Source organism: Motacilla alba, chromosome 3 (genome assembly GCF_015832195.1).
Source record: "Motacilla alba alba isolate MOTALB_02 chromosome 3, Motacilla_alba_V1.0_pri, whole genome shotgun sequence".
NCBI classification, from domain to species: domain Eukaryota; kingdom Metazoa; phylum Chordata; class Aves; order Passeriformes; family Motacillidae; genus Motacilla; species Motacilla alba.
In genome coordinates this window covers 18,456,175-18,478,427 of record NC_052018.1, presented here as the reverse complement: position 1 = coordinate 18,478,427, position 22,253 = coordinate 18,456,175, and the positions used below count along the sequence as shown (strand labels likewise).

Below are 22,253 nucleotides of genomic sequence, written 5' to 3'. Positions count from 1 at the left end.
CAGTGCTCAAAACAAAAACCCTTCTATGATATCATAGTAGATACAATTAGGATATATGAAGCACCTATAGTATGTAAAGTACATTAGCAAACAAATTACATGCTGTAGAAAGTTATGCTTGTATTTTATTATCTCACAAGTTCTTTGCAGTTCTTTTGTATTTCTGATACTGGTAATTCAACCTTTTCCTCTTTTATCTACTTACTTTTATTATTAATGATAAATCTAATTTTAGCTTGTCAGGTATTTACAAATTATCTTATTTTTGACATTCCTGTAATAAAATTATATTGAAATTGAGTAATTTACTCTTAATAGATAATTATTAACATTGCTTGCTTGAAATCATAAAATGTCATTCAAATTCAATTATGGATTTTCAGTTCTCAGCAGGAGCATGGTTTCACAATGTGTTAGACATGTCTGTTTTTAAAAGTCTCCAGTTTAAAGTGGATCTCCATCACTATGGAGCAATTTTATGATATTGGCTGTGTGCATTAATTACTGCCTAAATAGGGAACATAATAATTATGCATATTAAAGAATGGTACTGTAAATATGCAAAATATTAAAATAAATACAATAGTTATTAATAGTTCTGGTCTTTCTGGGAAATGACTGGGTATGTTACTGGCACTGCCTTTCTGACAAGAGTGTCTGCCCTGATGTCACATTCAAAGTCTGTTTGTCATTCCATTTGCTCTGGAGAAATTTTCACTGCCATGAGGAAAGCCTATCCTAACTTACAGAATGATTTGAAATCACTGACCTCCAGAATGCTGGCTGTGACCACAGGCCTCCAGTTCCGAGGGCTTTTACTGTCAGATCTGGACGTAGCAAAAGGGGTTATGAGGAATCCTTGATATTTTCATAGATAGAAGTTAAAAAGAATGGTCTCTAAATGCAAATATTTTCCTTTCTTCTAGCACCTTAAGGAGATAAGGTTTTATTACTTGGCTTGTTGTCTTTTCCTGTCATAAAATTTTCAGCTCTGTCTGGGCGGTACTAGTGCAACAGATGCAAGATTTTAATACATTAACAGAAATAGGCAGTGTCCAGTTAATCAAAACCAAGCCATTTGAATTAAAGAAAGATAAATGTGTTGCAGTCCGGGGCATCATAATTTTGGTAAGATCTGTGGTAAGTTTGCACTGTTGACAAGGCACTCTCTGGGAAAAAAAAAATAAAATGTCTTGCAGGTAAAATAGAAAAGCAGTTTTCTCATATTCAAATGTCACAACTTCTCAGTAACAAGTAGCAATTCCCAAATAACCTCAGACTGTGCTCCTAACTTTGAACATTTACCAAGAGAGGTGTAATGCAGCCAGATTCCAGTTGCTTATGAGTCACAGACACTGTTTGACAGTAGACATCGCACACATAAAACAAAGCAATAAAGTGCAATAAAGTATAATTCAGGAGTTTAACAGAAAAAAGTTGCAACCTTTTCAACATGTAAAATTTTTCTTTCTTTATTTTACTTTGATTTATTTTTTCTTAATTAAATTGAGCTAACTAGTCTAAGGCATCATGTCCTCTGTATCTTCACTTGTAAGTGGAACATAAGGAGGTCTAGATCTGATGTACAGCCTTTGGCTGTTGCCTTAAAAAGTGGGAAATGAGAATTATAGAGATGCAGAATGGAGGAAAAGACAGAGGTTATCACAAAGAAATTTTCATAAGGACTGTCATTCTTTCAGCAGTCACCTGACCTGTAAAACAGAAACAGTGAATGAATTAGAGAAACAGTGAATACATTTTAGTCTCTAGGATTATATTGTGTAGCTCTCACTGGCTGACCTATCCAAAATTTCAATTTGAATAAGTACATTAAGAAAAAAATTTAAAAGCTGTCTGACCTTATCCTCTGCAATAAATTGCTGCAAAACTGAGTCAAAAGCAATAAAAAAATTCTAGAAGAAAAATAATCTTGGTTTCCAGACAAACAGCAGAGTTTGTAGAGGCAGTGCATAAGGTAGTATATTGGAGGCTCTTCGTAAGGGAGTGTGATTATTTGAGGTTAATAGTAGAATCTTCATTTTTATTTGATGTGCCTAATTATTATTAGATACTGAAGTCATGCTTTCTGAACTAAGTTAAATAAGTGATAAAGTGATAAATAAGTGAATAAGGGATAAAGACCACTTAAATTGGTTAAATTACTTTAATGACTAATTAAAACTAGTTATTTCTTTTAATTTATCTTTCTCACAAAAAAAATGTTAAAACAGAAACTGTTTCCTCTCTGTGGGAAAAATGAGATTTAGGAGTTTAGCATGTTTGTTTAAAAGATACGAGATGCTGCTAAGAAATCAGAACTATTCATGATCACAAATAATGTGTAATTAGTATCAAAGTATACTAGATTTGGACTCATCAAGCTCCCAGGAGAGCAAACTGGTAGCTTGCTTTAGAAATTGATTGTTCTCATGGTTAAGGAATTACCAGGCTAAAAATACTTGAGGAGAGATTCATTTACACTTTGCTAGTATTATCCTCTAGTTAAATATAATTATTTTCTTGGTGATTTACATCTTTAGTGGGATTTATAGAGAAAAGTTGTATCCTTTGTCATTAAAAGTGAACGTATTGTATTTTCAAATGAATAATAATTGTTTTGAGTCCAGTTACATAACATCTGGGAAAAATGCATCTGTTTCATTAGAAAAGACTATTAATAGGTATTCCAGAAATGCTTGGTAGATGGACAGCAATTGACACTACATCTTTGACTGCAGTGTTTAATTGGATCATCTCTGTTGTGTTCTCAATGTAAAAGTGTTGTTATCTTACTGCAAGAGTCCCATACCTTCTCAGTGATTTCTTATGGGTAGTTCTTCCCAACACTGCTCCTTCTTCTTCAAAACCCAGACAGCAACAGACTCTAGGTCCCAGTTCTCCCTGTCTTATAGGATTGTTCTTCCTTATTGGTTACACCTGTGAGTCAAGCCTGTTTCTGATCTTGGATAACTGGCCTGGCTGCAACTCTTTGGGGGTAAAGCTGCTTTTTACACATTTCTTATACTCTATACCCACCACACATGTCCTAAACGAAAGAAGAATAATTTCCTTATGTTGATACGGAATTGGTTAGAGGTGAAGCAGTATCTGTAATATTAGTGGTGTTAGTAGTGGGTACTGCCACTGGGATATTCCCATAAGGAAATTGGGAAGAAATGTAGATGAAGCCTTCAGATGGATGGATGTTTGCTGTCTCTGAAAAGTGCAGTTGGAAAGTCATTTGCTGATGACTAGAAGGACTAGCTAGATTATGTTTTCCACAAGGATCTCTTTAGGGTTTGTAGTGTTTGTATTTTTTGGTTAGGTAGTACTTGTATGATGAAATGGGAAGCGTGCTTGTAAAATACAGAAGATGCCAAGCTGAGACTGGTACAGACACTATTGAAGGGCAGGATCAGAATGCAAAATAATCTTGACAAGTTGAGAAGCTGAAATGTTAAATTGGCTGTGATTCAAACAGCAAAGGCAACATGCTACCAAAGACTGAGAGTAATATACAAATACAAAATGAGAAGCAACAACAAGCCTATTTCCTGTAGAAAGGAAAGGCTGAGAATAAGAAAACTACACAAGGGTGAACAAATTTGGCTTCTGATACTTGGCATAAAAGCAAAACTTATATTCATATGTGAAACATAAAGTGATTCCTGCTTCTCACTGCTGGTGAGAGATCAGTTGGATTATAGAGACTTCTTATTTGGGCACTCAGGGAGAATGTGAAGTAACAGGAGAGAGTTCAGAGAATACAGAAAGCATTATATGTGAGAAAGGGGTAAACACTGCTTTGCCTGAAAATTGGTTTTCATTCTAGAAGGAGAATAAAAAATTTTCACACTGTGCAAAAGACTGTAAAAAAAAGAGGAGTTATACATTTCCCCCTACCACTATGGACAGGACAAAAAGCTGAGGTAAAAAGTGCAATAAGATAGGAGGTATTTTCTAATGCTAGGGCAGTTTAAGAATTCTGGCTTCAGTTTCCTAGTAAGACTCAGATTTGTAATATCCACCATCTGAGAGCATTAAGGAGACTTCAGCACATTTGTCACAAACATATTTCATAGTGTTCTTAAAAAAATGGGTGGTCTCTTGAGGGCCCCCTTGAATCTCCTCACCTGAGGACTGCCTGGTTTCCATGGCTTTATGCTTCTGAACTAGTTTAATTTTACTCCTTTTGATAAATTTTGATAGATTTATTTTACCCAGTAGTAAGTTTTTGTCTTCTTCCATCTCTCCAGCCTGAAAAACATGCTGGTAACTTATTTTCCAAATAAGTGGCCTTCTTCAAGTATTTTTTTTCATCTCAAAGAGCAATGTATGTGACACACCTTTAGGTTGAAATACCCCTTCCTTTTTAGAAATCCCTTCCCCCATTCCACCCCCCATCAAATCTGTACTTCTTTATGGCAGTTTTCAAATCTCTCATTCCTTCATCCTGCTCAACTCACTCTTTGGAGTTTTTTTAATCTGCAAATGGACCACCTTCCCAATATCCTCAGTGGTGCATTGTACTGGAGTTGTTTTCTGACATGGGGTATGATGCACTGAAGTCATCCTGTAGCCCCTGGCTACAGACCCAAAGGCTGTGGATGAACTAGGTATGGGTCCTGTGCTAACTACAAGGCCACTGGTGTCTGTCTTCCCTTCCTGTGGACTGATACCCTGTTTCATTGGAAGTAACTCACCTTTTCTCATTGTCAGCTGCTATTTTGAACTGTGGAGTTAGTTACAACAAAAGAGCTAAATGAGGATATGGGGCCTCCCTGCCCTACAGTCCATGAGTGCTCCACAGCCCCCAGCTGAGAAACTGCTGTGGGCAAACTGCACATGTCTTTTGGGTGCTTTTCATGACCTTAACATGGCTCTTCAAATACATTGTTTGGTAACACATGTTACCCAGTCACCTTGGTGTAAAGAGCTTGATAATGGACTTTGATATGTTGTGTATATGTTTGTGTCCTTATAAGATATAATCAGGATGTAGCTCTTTTCTTCTTATTGTGGTAACTGACTTATGATTTTTCTGTCTAGATCGGAGACATAAAAACTGCAGAAAAATATTTTCAAGATGTTGAGAAAGTGACTCATAAATTGGATGGACTACAGAGCCAAATTATGGTTTTAATGAACAGGTAGGTAATTTAATAGCTAAATAAAACTTCTTATAATGTAGTTCTAAAAGTATGCAAGCTGATCATTAAACTACCCTTGAGACAATCCTGTTCTCTTTCCCTCTTTTATGGGAGTTCATCTGTCATAGGTGAGACTGAATGGCATGCAGGCTCAGGAGATCTCTATAACTTGGTACAATCATATCATCCTGCATTGAAACTGTGATCTTTCAGTTGATTTTACAAAGCTTTTTCTCATTCTTTCAGTCACTGCATATTTTCACCGTGTTTTTTCAATATACATTTGCATAAATATCTCTTAGGAGAGGAGAAGTTATTTGGGGCAGTTATCCTGCAATCAGATCTGCCAGGAAAGTACCACCCAGTAGCTTCAAAGTATGCTTGAATACACTGTAGTAAATCAAGCTGTGTGATGGGGGACTCACTTTGCAATGGTTAGCACATTGGCTTAATATATTTAGAAGATACTATTCAAAAGTGCTCTGAAAATTATATGGCTGATTTCATGAAGAGAAATAATTCTGGGAAGAGGGTATCTGCATTTAAATTAATAAAACACAATGAAGACTGTTGCTTTTGTAGGCAAAAAATATAGCTGAGCGATCCAAGTTGTCATTCCATTTGTCTGTAAATCAGTGTCTCCTTCACACTGTAAAGAACAAATGTCAGAAACTCTCACATCTGTAACAGGAAAAATAAAAAATGGTGTCCATTCTTTTTAAAATGTATTACTACCTTGGGTTTTGGAACTCATTTATATGTCACTTACTTTCTAGAGCATTTCTCCACCTTGGTCAGAATAATTTTGCAGAAGCTCATCGATTTTTCACAGAAATTTTAAGGATCGACTCATCAAATGCTGTGGTAAATCTTCAAATTGCTACATATATAATAAACACCTAAATTATTCTCGTAATACTTCATGCATGGATTTAATTAGTGCCCAGAGTATGCTCAGAGCTTTACAGAAAAATGGGATGTGGCATGTGTGCCAAAAGATTTTCAGTATACATAAGGATAAGATGGAAAATGGGATGGGAAATTAAGAACCAGTCTGTATGAAGGGCGTGAACACTTAAACATTCATGTAGAAATTCTGAGACACTCTTCTTTTACAGGATCTTTGCAAAAGCACTTATTTTTGCACTCACTGTTTTTAGCATAGACTTGCATGTCAGGAAAAGAAATGGCAGCTGCCAACATATATAAAATGAACTTGATTTCACACAACATTGAAAGGATATTGTAATTTTAAACATGACATTTTTAACACGTTGCATATCAGAGCCTTGGGTTCCTGTCACAAGCTGAGATCAAAGAGTTTTTTATTTACCTTTGGGTTTCCTACACCTGGCAGTTTTCAGTGCAGGCCATGTAAGTGTTCCTGAGAAGTCAGACAGCTTACCCCCAGTAATCTGCCCCAAGGCCATTTACAGACTGAAGGGACTGAGTTTAAGGAACACATGAACTGCATTATTTTGCAGGCTGTTAGATAGTGTGTATTATAAATCATACAATATCAGTAAGGTTTCCTGAATGAACAGAAAAATATTTTTTTCTAAAAGGTTCTTCATCTTCAGCTTTTAGAAAATATGAAAGTTTCTGCCGCTAAACATGTTATAACATGTTTTCTCTTTGTACTGTTTCTTTAACCCGTTTTGTGTGGTAAGGAAAATGGAACCTTACTTGATCATTCATGATGTATTTAGACTGCCCTATCTGCTGGATTTTCGTGAAGTCAGCTATAGATACCTTTGTTGCTTATGTGGACATGTAAGCCAGAGAGAGAGAAAAACGCTTCTGAAAATATAATTAAGTAATTTTTTAAAAAATCTATGAAAATGCATGTAGAGGCTCATGTGGTTTCTGAAATTTGTTTCTCTTGACTTTCACACTAATGTCCTATACTATTTAGAGTGTCTTTTAGAGTTGCAGTTCTTAGACATCAGCAGCTCCTACTGGCAGAGGGTAAATTTGAGAATTAAAAGAAAAAGATAGCATTGTATAATTGATAATGTATTTTAGTTTTGCACACACATGCAGAATAGTAATTCTTTGCATACAGTATGTTGTAACTGCAGATGCTAGACTTCTTCTTTTCCTTCTCTCTCATCACTTGTAAATACATACATACATATCTATTTATAAACACACTATTTATTTACAATATGTTTTTCTCTAGGCTAACAACAATGCTGCTGTTTGTCTCCTTTACCTGGGGAAACTGAAGGATTCCCTCCGGCAGTTGGAAGGAATGGTTCAGCAGGACCCTCAACACTACCTACACGAGAGTGTCCTCTTCAACCTGACTACCATGTATGAACTGGAGTCATCTCGCAGCATGCAGAAGAAGCAGGCACTTCTAGAGGCTGTGGCCATCAAAGAGGGCGATAGCTTTAATACTCAGTGTCTCAAGTTAGGATAGATCATTTCCAACTAATTTCTTCCAGCAAGGCTGATTTTTAAAATTGTATATACTCTTGCTAATGTGTAAATGTGAAATAAAATCTATTCAATTGTGAATATTCAGTGGCATTACTGCAGAACTTGTCATCTCTAACAGGCCTGTCATTGGAAAGACTTTGTGCTGACTTAGAGCCCACTTCATCCCTACAGGTCTGTTTCTGTCCAGTTACTCCTCATTACAGTGCATATATATATATATATATATATATATATATATATATATATATATATATATATATATACACACACAGAGTCATATATACACACACAGACTCAACTACTCAGATTTTTTAATGAGGAAAACTGAATTTAACCTTATATTGTCTTGATAATTTTTCAGTAGTCAGTGAGCAAGCCACCTGAATTTATTTCATCAGCTAGAAGTTATTGACAGAATATCAGTTACGGAAAGGAAATTCTGAATGTAACTCTTTTCATTTTGTCCCCATCAGACTCCTGAATATTACACCTTTGTGTGTCTGTGGCTGTCAGAGGAGGCTGCTTGATAACCACCATTCAGAGTCACAGCATGGCTAAAGTTGGGAGGAACTCCTGGAGGCCATCTGGTCCAAGTCCCAGTAGCACAGGGACATGTCCAAGAGTGTGTGAGGGAGTCATACAATCCTGCACATTATCAGTTTCCCACAGTTCCCCATGAGGGACTATACTTAATGGTTTCCTGTACTTCCTTGGTTTTGTGTTACTGTTAAATCTTTCAGATTAAAACACGTGGATTCTGCAAAGCTGCTCCACTCTGGCAGGTAGAGAAAGGAGCACTGCCAGTTGGAGCAGAAACACAATGAATTCAGCTCAGTTCCTCTCCTTTCCCATTATAAAGCAAAAACACTGAGCAAGTATTTCCCAGGGAAAATTATGCAGAGCCTGAGGCAGAGGTATCTAAGGGTTAGGCCACACAGAGTGGAAGCAAATGGGGTTCAGGACACAAGGCAGTTATCAGTGATGCAACAGTATCAGCATATACTGATTTTGGCATCCCTCAGAACACAGATTTTTGGTATCACAGTACCACTGTGATACCAGTGTATTTCACATCTCTGCCCACGTTTCTCCATTCAGCTGTATCATAAAGATTCGATGCAGATACTCCCACTCATACATGAACACAATATATGCATCTGTTCATAGGGGGGTTTTATTGTTCTGAGATTTAATGCTTAGCAGTTGGACTAGTTTCTTGTCACAAATCACTGCCATGGGACAATTCTGTGAGTGTGTTACATTTTTTAATACCATATCAATCAATTAATTCTCACTCCCTTTAAATACCCCCACCTGTATTTTTAAGTAACCAATAACTCATTTTTATGCTTGTCCATCTGGAGATACTGTACAGGGGCCAAACAGTTGCTCTCAAAAGTCAGGTTGTTTGAAAACTTCTGCAGTCTAGACATGCAGACATAAGGATGCTGCAAAGTCGCTGGTCACCTGAAAAGATAGAAGCCTACAGCTTATACAGAAACAGAAATTGCTGCATTTTTACAGTGTGTTTCTGTTTGACAGGCCATACTTGTACACTGAAACAACAGCTAGTTGTGTACCAATCAACTGAAAAAAAATTAAAGCAGTTGGTATTTCTGTTTCTGACTTGGCCTGTAGGTTGAACAGCTGGATCTGAATTAAACTTGTGCAGCACCTGGGTAGATTTGTCCTAAGGTACCACTACTAAACTCAAAAATTAAATATTCAGCACCACCTGCTTCAGATGGGCTTAAACACCATTTGCATAATTTTAGTGAGTATTAAAATAGTAAATTAAAAGTAGTTATATTGCATTATTCTTTATGAGGTTTTACATTTGTTTTAATTCCTGCTAGGATTTTAGACAAGGCTTAACAGTAATTGGACAGATTCTCAGTTTACATTGATTACTGAGTTGAAATCACTGTCATTTTCATTTTGTTACAGCTGTTAATCTGATCAGGTATGTTACTCCCTGTACTCATTTTTTATTCTAGTAGTATATTTTCTCCAACATAGGTCCCTTTTCTTGGGCATGGGGTTTCTTTGGAGATAAAAAGAACTCCTGGTATGTGACAACCATTGTTCTCAAAGATGCTGACAGCACTGAACAATTTACCAGGACGTGTAGTGAAGGGGCAACAGTTATAAACTAAAAGAGGATAGGTTTAGCTTGAACATAAGGAAAATATTATTCTTCTTGGTGTGGCACTGGAGTAGTTTGCCCAGAGAGGCTCCCCATCCTTGGATGCATTCAAGACAAAGTCTGGATGGGTTTTAAGCAGTCTGTTCTAGTGGAAGGTGTCTGTGCCCTTAGATGAGCTTCAGAGGTCCTTTCCAACCCAAGCAATTACATTTTTTTACAGTAATATGTAAAATAATATAAAAGAGATTCACACACATTTAGCTGACGTGTCATGCTGCATGTCTGTACAGTTGTCTATGCTTTCAGAAAGTGTAATTTGTCTGTTCCAGTGCTAAGTGAAAGTAGCATGATCCATCATCATCCAGCATGCTGGAGCCACTTGCCTCTTTACAACTGAAGTAAAAAGCTTCCCTTTTGGTTCCATAGTGCCTGATACTGCACATGTAAATGACAGTCTGTATTCTGATCAGCAGAGAATAAAAAGTTATTATCCAAGTCAGAGTCCAATAACCATTATAAAAGAAACACTGAAAACAAAATCCCCTGTTTTCCAAATTTCTCTACATTCTAATTCATGTGTATTACTACATAGGTCTCACTTCAGCATGTTTGCCGTGTTCTTATTAGTAGAAGCTTTTACTCAGATAAAAATGCCATTAGAGGAGACTTGGACTGGGTGACCTCTAAGCTCAGCCAGCCATTAAACAAGTGACATCCTGGTAGACTTGCGGAATAATTAAAATTTAAATGCAAAGGCACATTATCGCTGCTGGATGTATGCAAATTGTTAACTGTTTATGAAATGCAGGTAAGACTCAATGTCACTTTATGGTTTGGATGTAACATACATACAAGTGTTTGGCTTCCCTAAATTCTGCCTGTTACACATCTGAATGCTCTATACGATGTTAGAACATTAAAGCTAAGGACAAACTTTGTCCTCAAAACATTAATTACACCAGGCAATCCTGTTAAATTCAATGAATTCAGCTGCATTTAATGAGGATTCCTGGTGTAAATGAGGGCAGAGCTCAGTTCTAAAACACAGCATGCGTATGTCATCTGGCTAAGTGAGAAAAGCTGTGGAAAGCAGAGCCTGAATGCCCTGATTGTTGTATTCAAATCTTAAAGCTTAATGTGCCTTAACAGAAGTTTTGCATTTAAATTCCCACTTTTATTAAAAGGGGAGAAGAGCTGTACTTCAGACATTCAGATAATTGCATTATGCAGAGACTCTGATCCTCAAAAGAACTTGAGCATCTCTCTGGCATTTCTAATACCTAACTGCAGTTCAGGTGATAATGGCATCCCCTCACCAGCTGGTCACTGATGTTTTCCTGGTGCCTCAGTTTTCAGACTGGACACATTAAGTGTTCCCCAAAGGCACGTGCAGACATGCCTGAAACTCCACGATGGACTTCAGCCAGTGTACTGGAAAGGATGGTCATTCCTTCACCTACCGGATCTGTCATGTCAGCAGGAGCGCTCGGCACAATCTAGATGGGCTCATTGACCTGGTGGAGGAACTCACCCAGCCAGCTAACACCCTCTTCAGATACATCTTCATCCTGAGGCTGTCAACACAAGGATGTGCTGGGAATTACCACGCTGCCTGGGTAGGCTGCTGGCTTTTCTGCACTATAGGCCTAATAAGAGGTACACAGACAGCTCCTCTGTGAAGTTTTTGCTGCAGGTGTTTTGCAAATGCAGTCAGAAAGGGGGATAAGCAGGGTATGATCTGTATGCACAGCTAAGTTTGTCTCTCATTTGTATGTCAGCTGATGTGCCTAATCAACCACATGTGCTGGAGCTGTCTGAAAGAGGAGTGCAGGATGTGTGGTGCTGCCATCAGCAGCTGCAGTGAGAAACACACATTCCCTCGCTGCTTCAACTTGCAACCAAACAATATTGGCAAAGTGGGACTGAAGCATCAAATACAGATGTAAATGGATTTCAGACAAGCAGAACCACAGCAGGCAGGGTCAACTTCTCTAAGGCTGCTGAGGTAGCAACCTGTAGTGCTGCTGTCATGACCAGAGGCCAGGGAAATTAAAGATGTTAAAGTGAGTTTATCCAGTAGCTCCCACCTATAAGAGCTCAAAGGAAGATGCCATCCACTTCTTCCATCCTGCTTTCTACCCACTTAATTAAACATTGAGGAAGGAATTATCTTACCAATGAGGTACCTTGCAGTGTAGGAACCTGCACAGAGTTTCTGGCATTTGAACGGCAGTTCTGTAGTGCTGGATGCAAACAAGCCCCAGCACTAACCTTCAGAAATGGTAGCAGAAAGCTGCTTTCCCACTTAGTACTCTCAGCCAGTCTGGGGATTACAAATCTAAAGATTCTCGTCTTCAAGTGGTGTGAGAGACTGTCACAACCTTGCTCTTAAGAAGAGAAAGGTGTGGATGTGGAGGAGGACCGAGGTGCTGCCTTTCCAAGCTGTTCTGGATCGACACGTAGATTTTCTGTTCTAGATTTGGGCAGTCATCTGCAGATGTTTATTATGTATGAGAGTCAGTAAAATGAATCCACCCAAAAGGCAGCAGTAATGGCTTATAATTTTCCCACAAAGAGGGGAAAAACATTGGATGTTACTTTTTTGAGGCAAGGATGGAAGTGGGGAGAAGGTTCCTCTTTGGCTTTGAAAAACTGTCAAGACTGTCAGTACTAAATTGAAAAAACTGAGATGCAGAACTAGAGCTGTTTATTAGAAGAGAAAAAACCCACAACAATTACCACCTCCCCAAAAAAAAAAACCACCCCACTATTTTCAATACAATGTGTGAGCAAGTACATCAACTTCTGGGACACATTCCAGTGGCAGGCAGCAGGACTGAGCCCCCACCCAAGGCTGGGGCAGCAGCCTGTGCAAAACCCGGCCACCACTTGGTTTTGTTACAGCATCACCAAGGACAGCTCACCTCCTTCCCATGAACAGCAGTCCAGCTTTAAGTTGCCTGAATCTTTTGGGGGAAAAAAAATAAGCCTGAGGGCAGACCCAAATCAAATTCTCCCAGCTCAAATGCCTGTGATCACAGGGGAAACCAGAGCCCAGAGCTCAGCTTGCCTGCTCTGGGCTGTGTCTGTGACCAAAGGCAAACCCAGAGCATACCCAGCCCAATTTTCTACCAGCTAATATTGACAGGCACAACAGTTTTTAATTGGTACTCTGAGAAGCAGCAGAGAGAATTACACAAAATTAATGCAGGTATCCCAGAGAGAACTGCAGCAGGAGAGGCCAGAATTGAAAGAGATTCACAGTCCTTCAACTGTTGAATCTTTCCCCAGGCATTTTGGTTTTGTGAATTTTTTTTTCTTTGCCTTATCTGGGTACTTATACAGTTAATAAATAAGGAGAGCTAGTGACTCAGTTGCACAAAAATAGGTTTTTCAAACTGCAGGTATAGCAGAGTATTACCTTTTTGCAACCACACAAAATGTTTTGGGAATCAAGCTGTAAAATCATAATGAGTGCAGTAAATCAGATGAAATCTACATCTTTGAGCCAGGAATATTTAAACTGTAACACAAATTCATGCCCCCAATGAGTTGATATGTTTATTTGGCTTCAGGAAATGGAAGACAACTGTCAGTGACCCTCTTCTCAGACTTCCTCCCCTATTTTTGGGGGAGGGAGGGAATCTGAGAATTTCTATAGTTTTCCCAGGAAAGATTCCCAAACAAATTATGTCATTTTCAAGCATAGCACAAGTCAGGTCTACAGCTTGGCCAAATATCTAAATCCACAATTTGGCTACAAAGAAATATTCTTCAAAGCAGTGCTCAGCTTGCATCTCAGTGTTAATGTGTGCTGGCGTTTGCCAGCTGATACTAAAAGACTGCCTTTGTCAGGAAACTGTCCCTTCTCCTAACTTCCTAGCTCAAGCAAAGTCCTGGAACCAGAAACCTGGCAGGAGGTGCCTGTTCTGCCAGCACTACCCGGTGCTCTGAGGAGATGAAGATTTATAGTTGTCAAGTTCAGCAGCCAGGACAGGCAGCTACCAGCTCCCACAGCTGCAGGTAGCAGCACAGCCCCGGCTCTCCGGCAGCCCAGGGCAAGACATTCACCACCAGCAGCATTTCCCTTCACCTATTTTTAGACACACCCCCCCCCCCCCCCGCGAAGTGAATGTTACTATTTAACTACCAAGTGGGCGTGAAATGTCTTTTCATTAAAAATCCAGCCACGCACACTTGCCCCAGGACATGTAACAAGGGAGCACAGACACCAGTTTGTCTATCTAAATTATTGAAAATCCTACTGTCCATCCAGAGTTTGCACTGAGTACCCTTCAGAAAAGCTCTCTCAAGATGTTCATGAGAAAATGGGGTATATGCCACTTTGGGAAAGTTTGGATTAAAGCAGAAAATAATACATAAGTACCAAAAAAGCTATCTTTAAACATCTCAATTCAGTACCATTGATTCTATTTTTTTAAACTCTAATCCTGGAGGAGCTGAAATATTTTTCAGGCCTGAGTTAATGCTGCCAATATGATGTTGCTGAAACTACTTCCATGAATTTTCATACTACATCAATATACCACGGTTTTCCACTAGCTGTGGTAAAACAGAACCATGTTTTTGGACCAAAAATCAATTTCACTTTGCACTTTTTTGGGGGGAGGTGGGGGGTGGGCAGAGGGAAGAAAGAAAAAAAACACAAAAACCACAATGAAAATAAACTGCCTTTTTATCTGAAGGAATGGCATATTCTCCTTCCCATCTCTCTGCTTTCTGGAATGTTTTCTATTAACATTTTCTTTCTGCCCAGCTGTTTCCTCCCACTGTAATTTCCTACATAACCTCTTTGCAGGTGTGGAATCTTCATACCAGCCCCAAATTGCTTTTTTCCTGGCTGACAAAAACCACTTTCAGAGTGCAAAGCTTTCACCTTTTCAAAGACACCTATAGCACTAAAGGGCATGGGCTCCCAAGTGTTGACAGTCAGACCCCACAGCCCCTGCCACCTCTCCGCAGCAGAATGCATTGTGCTATGAAAATGATGAACGATCTCCAGTGGGGTGATCGTGTGTTATTTTGACAGCCAGGAGATGGGAGCTGTACTGAGTGTATATATTCCTCCAGAGAGGCAACAAAACAAGGTGGTTCAGTCCTGCTCCCCAGGTCACATCCTACATCAGCGAGCTGCTGAAAGCAATTGCTGCGGGCAGCGGCTTTACTGTCCATCCCTCATCACTGCTCCTAACTGTAAATCTCTCCCAAGGAGAATGCATTACCTGCTCTCTCTTCCTGGTCGCTCCCCCAGCCTGTTGGGGCTGCCTGCTCTGTAAGTGGGGGGTCCTGAGGGCCCATGCTGTTGCCCCACCTTTCCTTTTGCAGAGAGAGATCGAAACAGAAAGGCCCATGGGAGGAATGAACAGTCTCACCTGGCTTCTGATTAAAAAAAAAGGAAACAAAAGCTTAGAAGGGGGATGAATTCAATGGGATACCAAGGACTGATACCAGCACCAGGAGAAAGCAGTCGTTTTACTTTACATTCAGAAACCAAATTTTCTGTGGCATATAAATCAAAGGAATAAAATCTGCTGCAGGCAATAACTGTCACTTATTCCTGCAGTTGTACCTTGAAAAATCCCCAAAGTTTGCTCTGGGAACAGGAAGCCCCAGTGTGCTGTGCAAGAGGACATTCAAGACCTCCCTTCAGACAAGTGGCACACAAATCCCTGAGCCAATAAGGCACATATCAGAGCACAGCCTCCCCTATGTGTGTCTGACTATAGCTAAACTTCCTATTTGCTCCTAATACCAATTTTCAGACAGGCTTATGGACCACAGCACAAAAGCCAGTCCTGGCTGCATGAAGAGCTGGATGAGTTTCAATTTTGCAAGAGTGGGTTGTGCCTGTACCCCCTCCCATAAAATGAGCCCACAATGGCAGATTGAAGGGTCACCTGTGTCCCCACATCTCATCTAGCTTGCAACCCAAACCCCAGGGAACACAATTTTTTTTCACCCTTTCCAACTTGTAAGTTCAGTACAATTTCACTTCAATATTGCAATTTCGCTTTCAGAACCATTTAAAGAAATAAAAACACCCAGAAATTGTTAACAGTAATGCTGCTACAAAGTGAGAAAAACACTGTTACATACTAAAGAAGGGCTGTGTATACATGCATAGGAAAGAACAGTGGGAAAGTTCAATTATCCATCATCTGCTACATTAGGAAGACCCAAGTAGGGCCGTTTCAACCTCCTTCTAGAGTTGTTTATTTAGGAGACTGCAAGGCAGGAGCATGTATTATATCTGGCTGAAATCAGCACACATGCTGCAGTCAGCTCATCATCCACTGAGAGCTGGAGCAAGCAGTACATCGACCCAGCAGACATAATTCATCACTGAGAAGAGTAAAACGCTCCAGTGCCCATTGCTGGGGAGCTCCATGTCCTGTGGAAGCACAAGGCATTTACTGAAAACCAGCCTAGTGTGCCTTAGCCTACTCTTATCCCTCTCACAGCTCAAGAAATTGAGGCACAGTGAGTGATTTGCCCCATGTTACAGAACAAATCAATGCCAGCACAAGGAATAAAAGCTGATTAATAATTATAGTAACACTGTTGTTCAATGGGTCCTAAATATCAGCACAAAGAATAAAATAAAAAAAAAATCAACATACCTAGATCAAAGTAATTTTATTAATAACACACAAGAACAAATTTGTTACATTTTACTGAGAAAATCAGTTTTATGTACCAGGGCAGAACTTGGAAAACTGCATACTAAAATGCCGATTATGCAAATTTATCTTATGAACATTTTTAGACAAGAATGAAGGAGAGTTTCTTTTCTTTAATTAAAACCAGAATCCTACATAGCTCATTAGCATGGATTCTGAGCTAAATGAATATTAATGTAGCCCACCTCTCACAATTCTACCTGCCAGAAATACCAAGAAAAAAAAAGGTTAGAAAATGGATTCCTGAGCAACTGTAAATGCGACTAATGTCACTGCAAGGCTGCTGGCATCTTTGAAAGGTCACAGAGATCAGGAAAACCTTTTTGAGCAGAAAAAGGCAAATAAAACTGCCACCTTCAAAAAAGCACGGAAGAACATCTGGGGAACTGCAGGCTGCTCAGCCCTGCTTCAGTCCCCAGGAATGTTACAGAATAATCCATTACAGAAGGTGTTCCAGGCACAATAGCAGGTGATGAGGAGCAAACAGTCAATGCCAATTCACCAAGGGCACATTCTGCATGATGCCGACTGCTCTGTAGCAGAGGGGACACCACAGGTGCCATTCACCTTGACTCCAGCAAGGCTTTCACTAGTGCGTCCCACAGCAGCCTTGTAGCCTGACTGAGGATACAAACTACTGGGTGGATAAAGAACTCGGGTCCACTGGGCTCAAAACAGTCTGTGGTTCAAACTAAACTATCACGTGGTCACAAGTGACATCCCTCGGTCACCAGAACCGGGGCAAAACATGTTGAACATCTTACTTAACAGAAGGGAGCCCAGCCAAGGGCACTGGTCTGTGCAGCCTGGAGAGGAGAAGACTCAGAAGAGACCCAACCATAGATTCCTACTAGAGCACGGACTGTGAAGAAGACAAGAGCCAGACTCTCCTCAGACATGCAGTCAAAGGGCAATAGACAACAGCTGCAAACTGCAACCAGGGAGCTGGCCATGAAGAACAAATGCTTGGCCATGGGAGCAGCTAAGTGCTGGAGCCAGCACCCAGACAGGATGTGGGACCTCCACCACCAGAGGTTTCCGAACATCAGGGTCTTGAGCAACATGGCCTAGATTTAAAACTGGCATAGTTATTCACAGGGTTGGACTAAATGACTCCAAATGACCTTTCAATCTAAATTTTTCTATGATTCTGTGATTCAAATTTCCTATGTAAATGCAAGTTTAATCAGTGAAAAGCAACAAGGCACATTTATTCTGATGGGGCTTCGGGATGCTCCACCTGTCAGGTCTCAGACACCATTATGTGCTTCTTCAGCCAAAAACTTCATGTACTGTTTCCGGGCAGGAAAATCGTCAGCCGGCCTGTTGTACGCAGTCCAGACGGGCTCTCCAACAAACAGCCTCATTGCCTTCACGTAATTCTGCCAAAGAACAAGAAGTGACAAATCATTTAAGAGCTCCTTTTCAAGGGATCTTCATTCAAAAGTTAAGGTTTCACTTGCACTTCTGCGGAAATTTTTGAAACTATTTCATGATGGACTGAAAGCTTCACTCATTCCAGAAAATGACAGCACTGTACTGCTGTTCCTGCTCCCAGTGCCTGCAGTGGAAGACTCTGGCCCCTATGCAGCAATACATTGTGTCATGATCAGCGCCTCCAGTTCAGGCAGAAGCAGGACTTCTCCCCTTGCCAAAGAAACCAAAACCATCGTGTTTTAGGCAAACCTTTTGCACTGGATCCACAGTACTTATCAGTGCAGCATTTAAATCCTATTTGCTTAGTTAAACAGCAGAACCCAAGAGCCCAAGATGTTTACACAATGATTTTGGGGAATACCAGAAGCTTCACAGTCACAGCCATAACAACTGAATGGGAAGTGCATAAACTACCCAAAAAATAAAGCTTACAGGAAGTCAAAAGTCTCCAGATTCCAAAAGGAAAAGCAACAGTCTCTAACACCAGCTAACCAAAAATATGCCTGGTGCAAGGTACAACTGTGGCAGCAGAAAATGGGATTTTATATCCTGCAGAATTGCTCCAACCGTGGGTTTATGGGGAACTCTCCCCTTCTCTCCACTATGCTACAGATTTAGACCCTTTGTATTCTGTAAAACACAAAGAGATTATTATCTTACACCCAGGTTCAGCAATGGTGAGAATAAAGTTAGGTACCAAAAGAACTTAGCTGCAAAATGCCAGGGTCCAGAAGCACCTAAAGATTTTACTTTGAAGACAGCACTTCTGGACTAAAGCTCCTGAAATGAACAAACACTTTAGACTTCTTGGGGACTCAACCATAACCCCTGACGTTTTGTCTATGTAAAGAAAAAGCCTGAGAATAGTAAATGCAGCTTATTTGCTGTGGATCTCAAGATGCAGATGGGAAAAGTCAGGTTTTTCATCAAAGCAGCATCTCCCTTTTTCACATGTATGAAGACTGCTCTCTGGACAGCTGATTCAAAACAAAACCATTCTCAAAACCATTCTCTTCACCAGAGATGCAACTTCACAACACAGGAGACAGCACATGGTTCCCCATTTTGCAGGGACAATGCTGAGGTTACAAACACCTCTGTAAGAGCCCACAAGAAGAGAAACACAGACAGGACTGTAAGTGCCAATCTCACACTCCCACTGACAAAAATATCTTTCCAAAGGAGGTCACCACCTGTGAAGCCAGCACCCAGCTTAGCATACAGAAGTTGCAAGTAGTGGCTCTGGACCCTTAAGTCCTTCTTTCCCCAAAGGTGAATTTCATTCACCCTTGTGAAAAATATCACTGCTGGACACAGACATGCTTTTCTATCCTCACAAAAATACACAACAAAGCAATACAGAATGATCCATCTACACCTTGTCCACCTCAACCTGCAGCTGGGACAACTGTGGGAGGGACAGCCCAAGGCTCGATATGCTACAGATATCACGTGGCAATGAGTTACAGTCACAGATGAGAAGGAGAAGCTGAATTTGTGACCTGGAGATGAAAGGTTCCGATGCTGTGAATTATTTATTATTTTTCATCCTCCTCCTTCATATTTAATATGTTTTGCTAATGAACTGCAAGTCTCAGGGCATACAGTACTAATGTGATATATATTCACATGGATTTGTCATCAAAATTTACGGTAATCTACAACAACATACGTTCTCATCCAGTGTAAATCGGTGATATATGCCAGCAGGGAGGGTTATCATGTCTCCTTTTTCCATGGAAATCCGAATCCATTTGTCATCCTTGTCTCGAACATCAAAATAGCCAGATCCCTCCAAGATGTAGCGAATTTCATCATCGAGGTGTAAATGTTCTTCATAAAATGTTTTTATCTAGGAATAGCAAATATTTTGGAAAACTACTGAACACAGGAATGCTGCATTGAAAACTGGCAGAAATACAGAGAAGCTGAGAAAGGCTTTCAAAGGGTAACTGTGTTTTAACTAACAGAGGAGACCAGCATGGTTAAGATGGCCAAGCCAGCCAGCCAGCCCCTGTCTCCAGACACATCTAAGCAGGTTTCTACATTTCCTTTGGAGGGCAGGAACTCCTCTGACAAGAAACAGAAGCTCTAGCTGCACGTAACCATTCTCTGAATAATGCTTACACCCATTTGAAAGAGAGATGGGTAAAACCTCCCACTGCAGGGTTTGGTCCTTGTGCTTGCTCAGTTCAATCACTGTGTGCTTTTTTCCCCCCAACACGGAGCACCAAAACAAAGCCACAGATTATCCCCTCTCTTTTTACACTTATGTAGAGCTGAATTAGCTGCACAGGGTACTACTGCTGTCTGTGAAAATGCAGTTACTGCCAAACACGGCCCATCTACAGCAATCTGATGTAAACAGTGTGTCATGCCTGCCCACACACAGCGAGACACAGCTCCAGGCTCTCCTGTGCAAGACAGTGGCACCAACATTCTCTTTTTATGGACTGGCAAAATCTTCCTACATGCACAGAATACAAACCACATTTTAAAAGTTCAAGGCCTGGGAGGTTTAGTGCACCGTGAGCAGTGCAATGCCAGGTAGCATCACCACCTGCTCAGCTCTGGATGATATTTAGCCACACGTACTGCAGATGTCCTTGAGCCAGAAGTGATCCAGCACAGCAGAATGAGCAGAAGTCCCCAGGTCTTGTAAAGAATGGCCCATCTTTCTGTCAGATAGAGCCTACCCAGGCTATTTACCTAATGAGTTACTACCTAATTCACCTTCTCACCAAAACAAAACCACTAGAACGCAATGGACTTAAAACAAACTGGTAAATGGAAATTTAATAAAAATATGAAAGTGTCACTGGTTTGCTGTCCTCAAGTCAGAGCAGCAAGCCAGCAGCACCTGGAGGCTGGGATGAGAAAGCTCCTTCTAGGAGGCTCACCTGAACAGTGTTGAGCTGCTAGGAAATTGTCAAGGTAGGAGTTCCCCAAGGTAAAAAAAAAATCTTCTTGTACAAAGAACATATCCCTCCAATTCCAGGGGGTTAACACTCACTTAAAAAAGACACATTATGCAAGCAGCCATTAGGATGTAAAAGCCTTCAAAGCCCAGGCCCAGCTGGCAGTCACTTGCCTTCATCCCAGACAGGCTCTCTGAGGACAGGTCAGCATTGGCAGAACTCTCCTGGTAGGAATCTAAGTTTTGAAATGACAATGATGGAAATGATCCTCAAAACCTTTGAAGGCAATCTACAGAAGTGAAAGACCTCTACTATCTTTAAAATGATATCAAAGGTTCTTTTTTAATGTTCAGGACTTCGGTACAGGATGTATTTTAGACGTGGAAGCCTCATCCCCGCGTCCCGCTGGGCTGTGCAGGTGTCACACGCTGGCCGGCGCGGAAAGCCGCGCTGGGAGCCAAGTCTCGCGTACCTTTTCCTCATAATTTGGAAGCTTGTCTTTATGTATGGTCACTATATCCATCCAAGAATAATTTTCTGCTCTCCGAATCTCTTTCAAGCATGGATCAGTCTCATAGTTATCAGCATCCAACTAAAAAAAATAGAGAGAGAGGAGAAAAAAAAAAAAAAAAAAAAGAAAAACAGAAGGCATTCGGACGCCATTGCTGAAGGAGGAACTCAGGCACTCCTGGGAATGTCGAGGCGCGGGCAGTGCGGGACGGGTCGGCCGCTGCAGGGGGAGCTGCCACAAGGACGCGAGGTGCCTGCACCCGGCTCCCGCCCCCGCTGCCTCCTCTGCGGGCGGCCCGGCCCGGCCCGGCCCAGCAAGGCGCTCCCCGCGCGGTTCAGCCCGGCCCGCGGCTCCCGCCGTACCCTGCGCTGTCACCCCTGCCCTACCGCCCCCGCCGTACCCTGCGGTACACCCCTGCCCTACCGCCCCCGCCGTACCCTGCGGTACACCACGCCGAGGCGGCGCAGCTGCTCCAGGCTGACTGCGCGGTTGGGCCGCTGCCGGTGCGGCGCCCGCTGGTCCTCCTGGGACTCGTCCATGTACCAGGCCTCCACCATGCTGCCGCCACAGCGTCCGCGGGGCCGGGCTGCCAGCGCGTCCCGCCCCGGCGGGGCTCCGGGGCCCGGCAGCGAGCGGGACGGGCCCGCCCCGCGGCCTGGGGCACAGCGTTCCAGGGCCGCTCCGAAGACGCCGAACACGGTGCGGAGCGGAGCTTTAGGGAACAGCTTCAGGCTGAGAGCCGAGAGTCGCCCCGAGAGACAGGCCGGGGCTCGGGGCTTCTCACCCGCCCCAGCCGCCCGGGGTAACCCGAGTGAACGGCCATGGTGTGTGCGTCGTGTCGGCCTTTGCTGTAATGCTCTGACGGAACTTACTGGCCGACATTGCAATCGCACAATATGGAAAAATAAAAAAGAAATTCGGAGAAAAATAAATAAAGTGGTAAGA

At 41.4% G+C, this 22,253-nt stretch overlaps 2 protein-coding genes across 2 annotated transcripts in view; one reads left to right on the top strand and one right to left on the bottom strand.

The window, feature by feature from the left end:
- Positions 1-7,673, top strand: part of TRAPPC12 (trafficking protein particle complex 12) — a 52,583-nt gene extending 44,910 nt beyond the window's left edge. The window contains exons 10-12 of the mRNA XM_038133518.1: positions 5,050-5,150; positions 5,927-6,014; positions 7,333-7,673. Of these exons, the coding sequence (XP_037989446.1) occupies positions 5,050-5,150; positions 5,927-6,014; positions 7,333-7,575 (432 nt within the window). The 3' untranslated portion in view covers positions 7,576-7,673. The remainder of the gene's footprint in view (positions 1-5,049; positions 5,151-5,926; positions 6,015-7,332) is intronic.
- An 8,706-nt stretch (positions 7,674-16,379) lies between these two features.
- Positions 16,380-21,951, bottom strand: ADI1 (acireductone dioxygenase 1). The gene is made up of 4 exons (XM_038133132.1): positions 21,746-21,951; positions 21,270-21,389; positions 19,552-19,731; positions 16,380-17,824 (listed from the first exon to the last, which is right to left on the bottom strand). The coding sequence occupies exons 1-4, from the start codon at positions 21,863-21,865 to the stop codon at positions 17,693-17,695; spliced, it is 552 nt and encodes a 183-aa protein (XP_037989060.1). The 5' UTR covers positions 21,866-21,951; the 3' UTR covers positions 16,380-17,692.
- Positions 21,952-22,253: the final 302 nt, after the last annotated feature.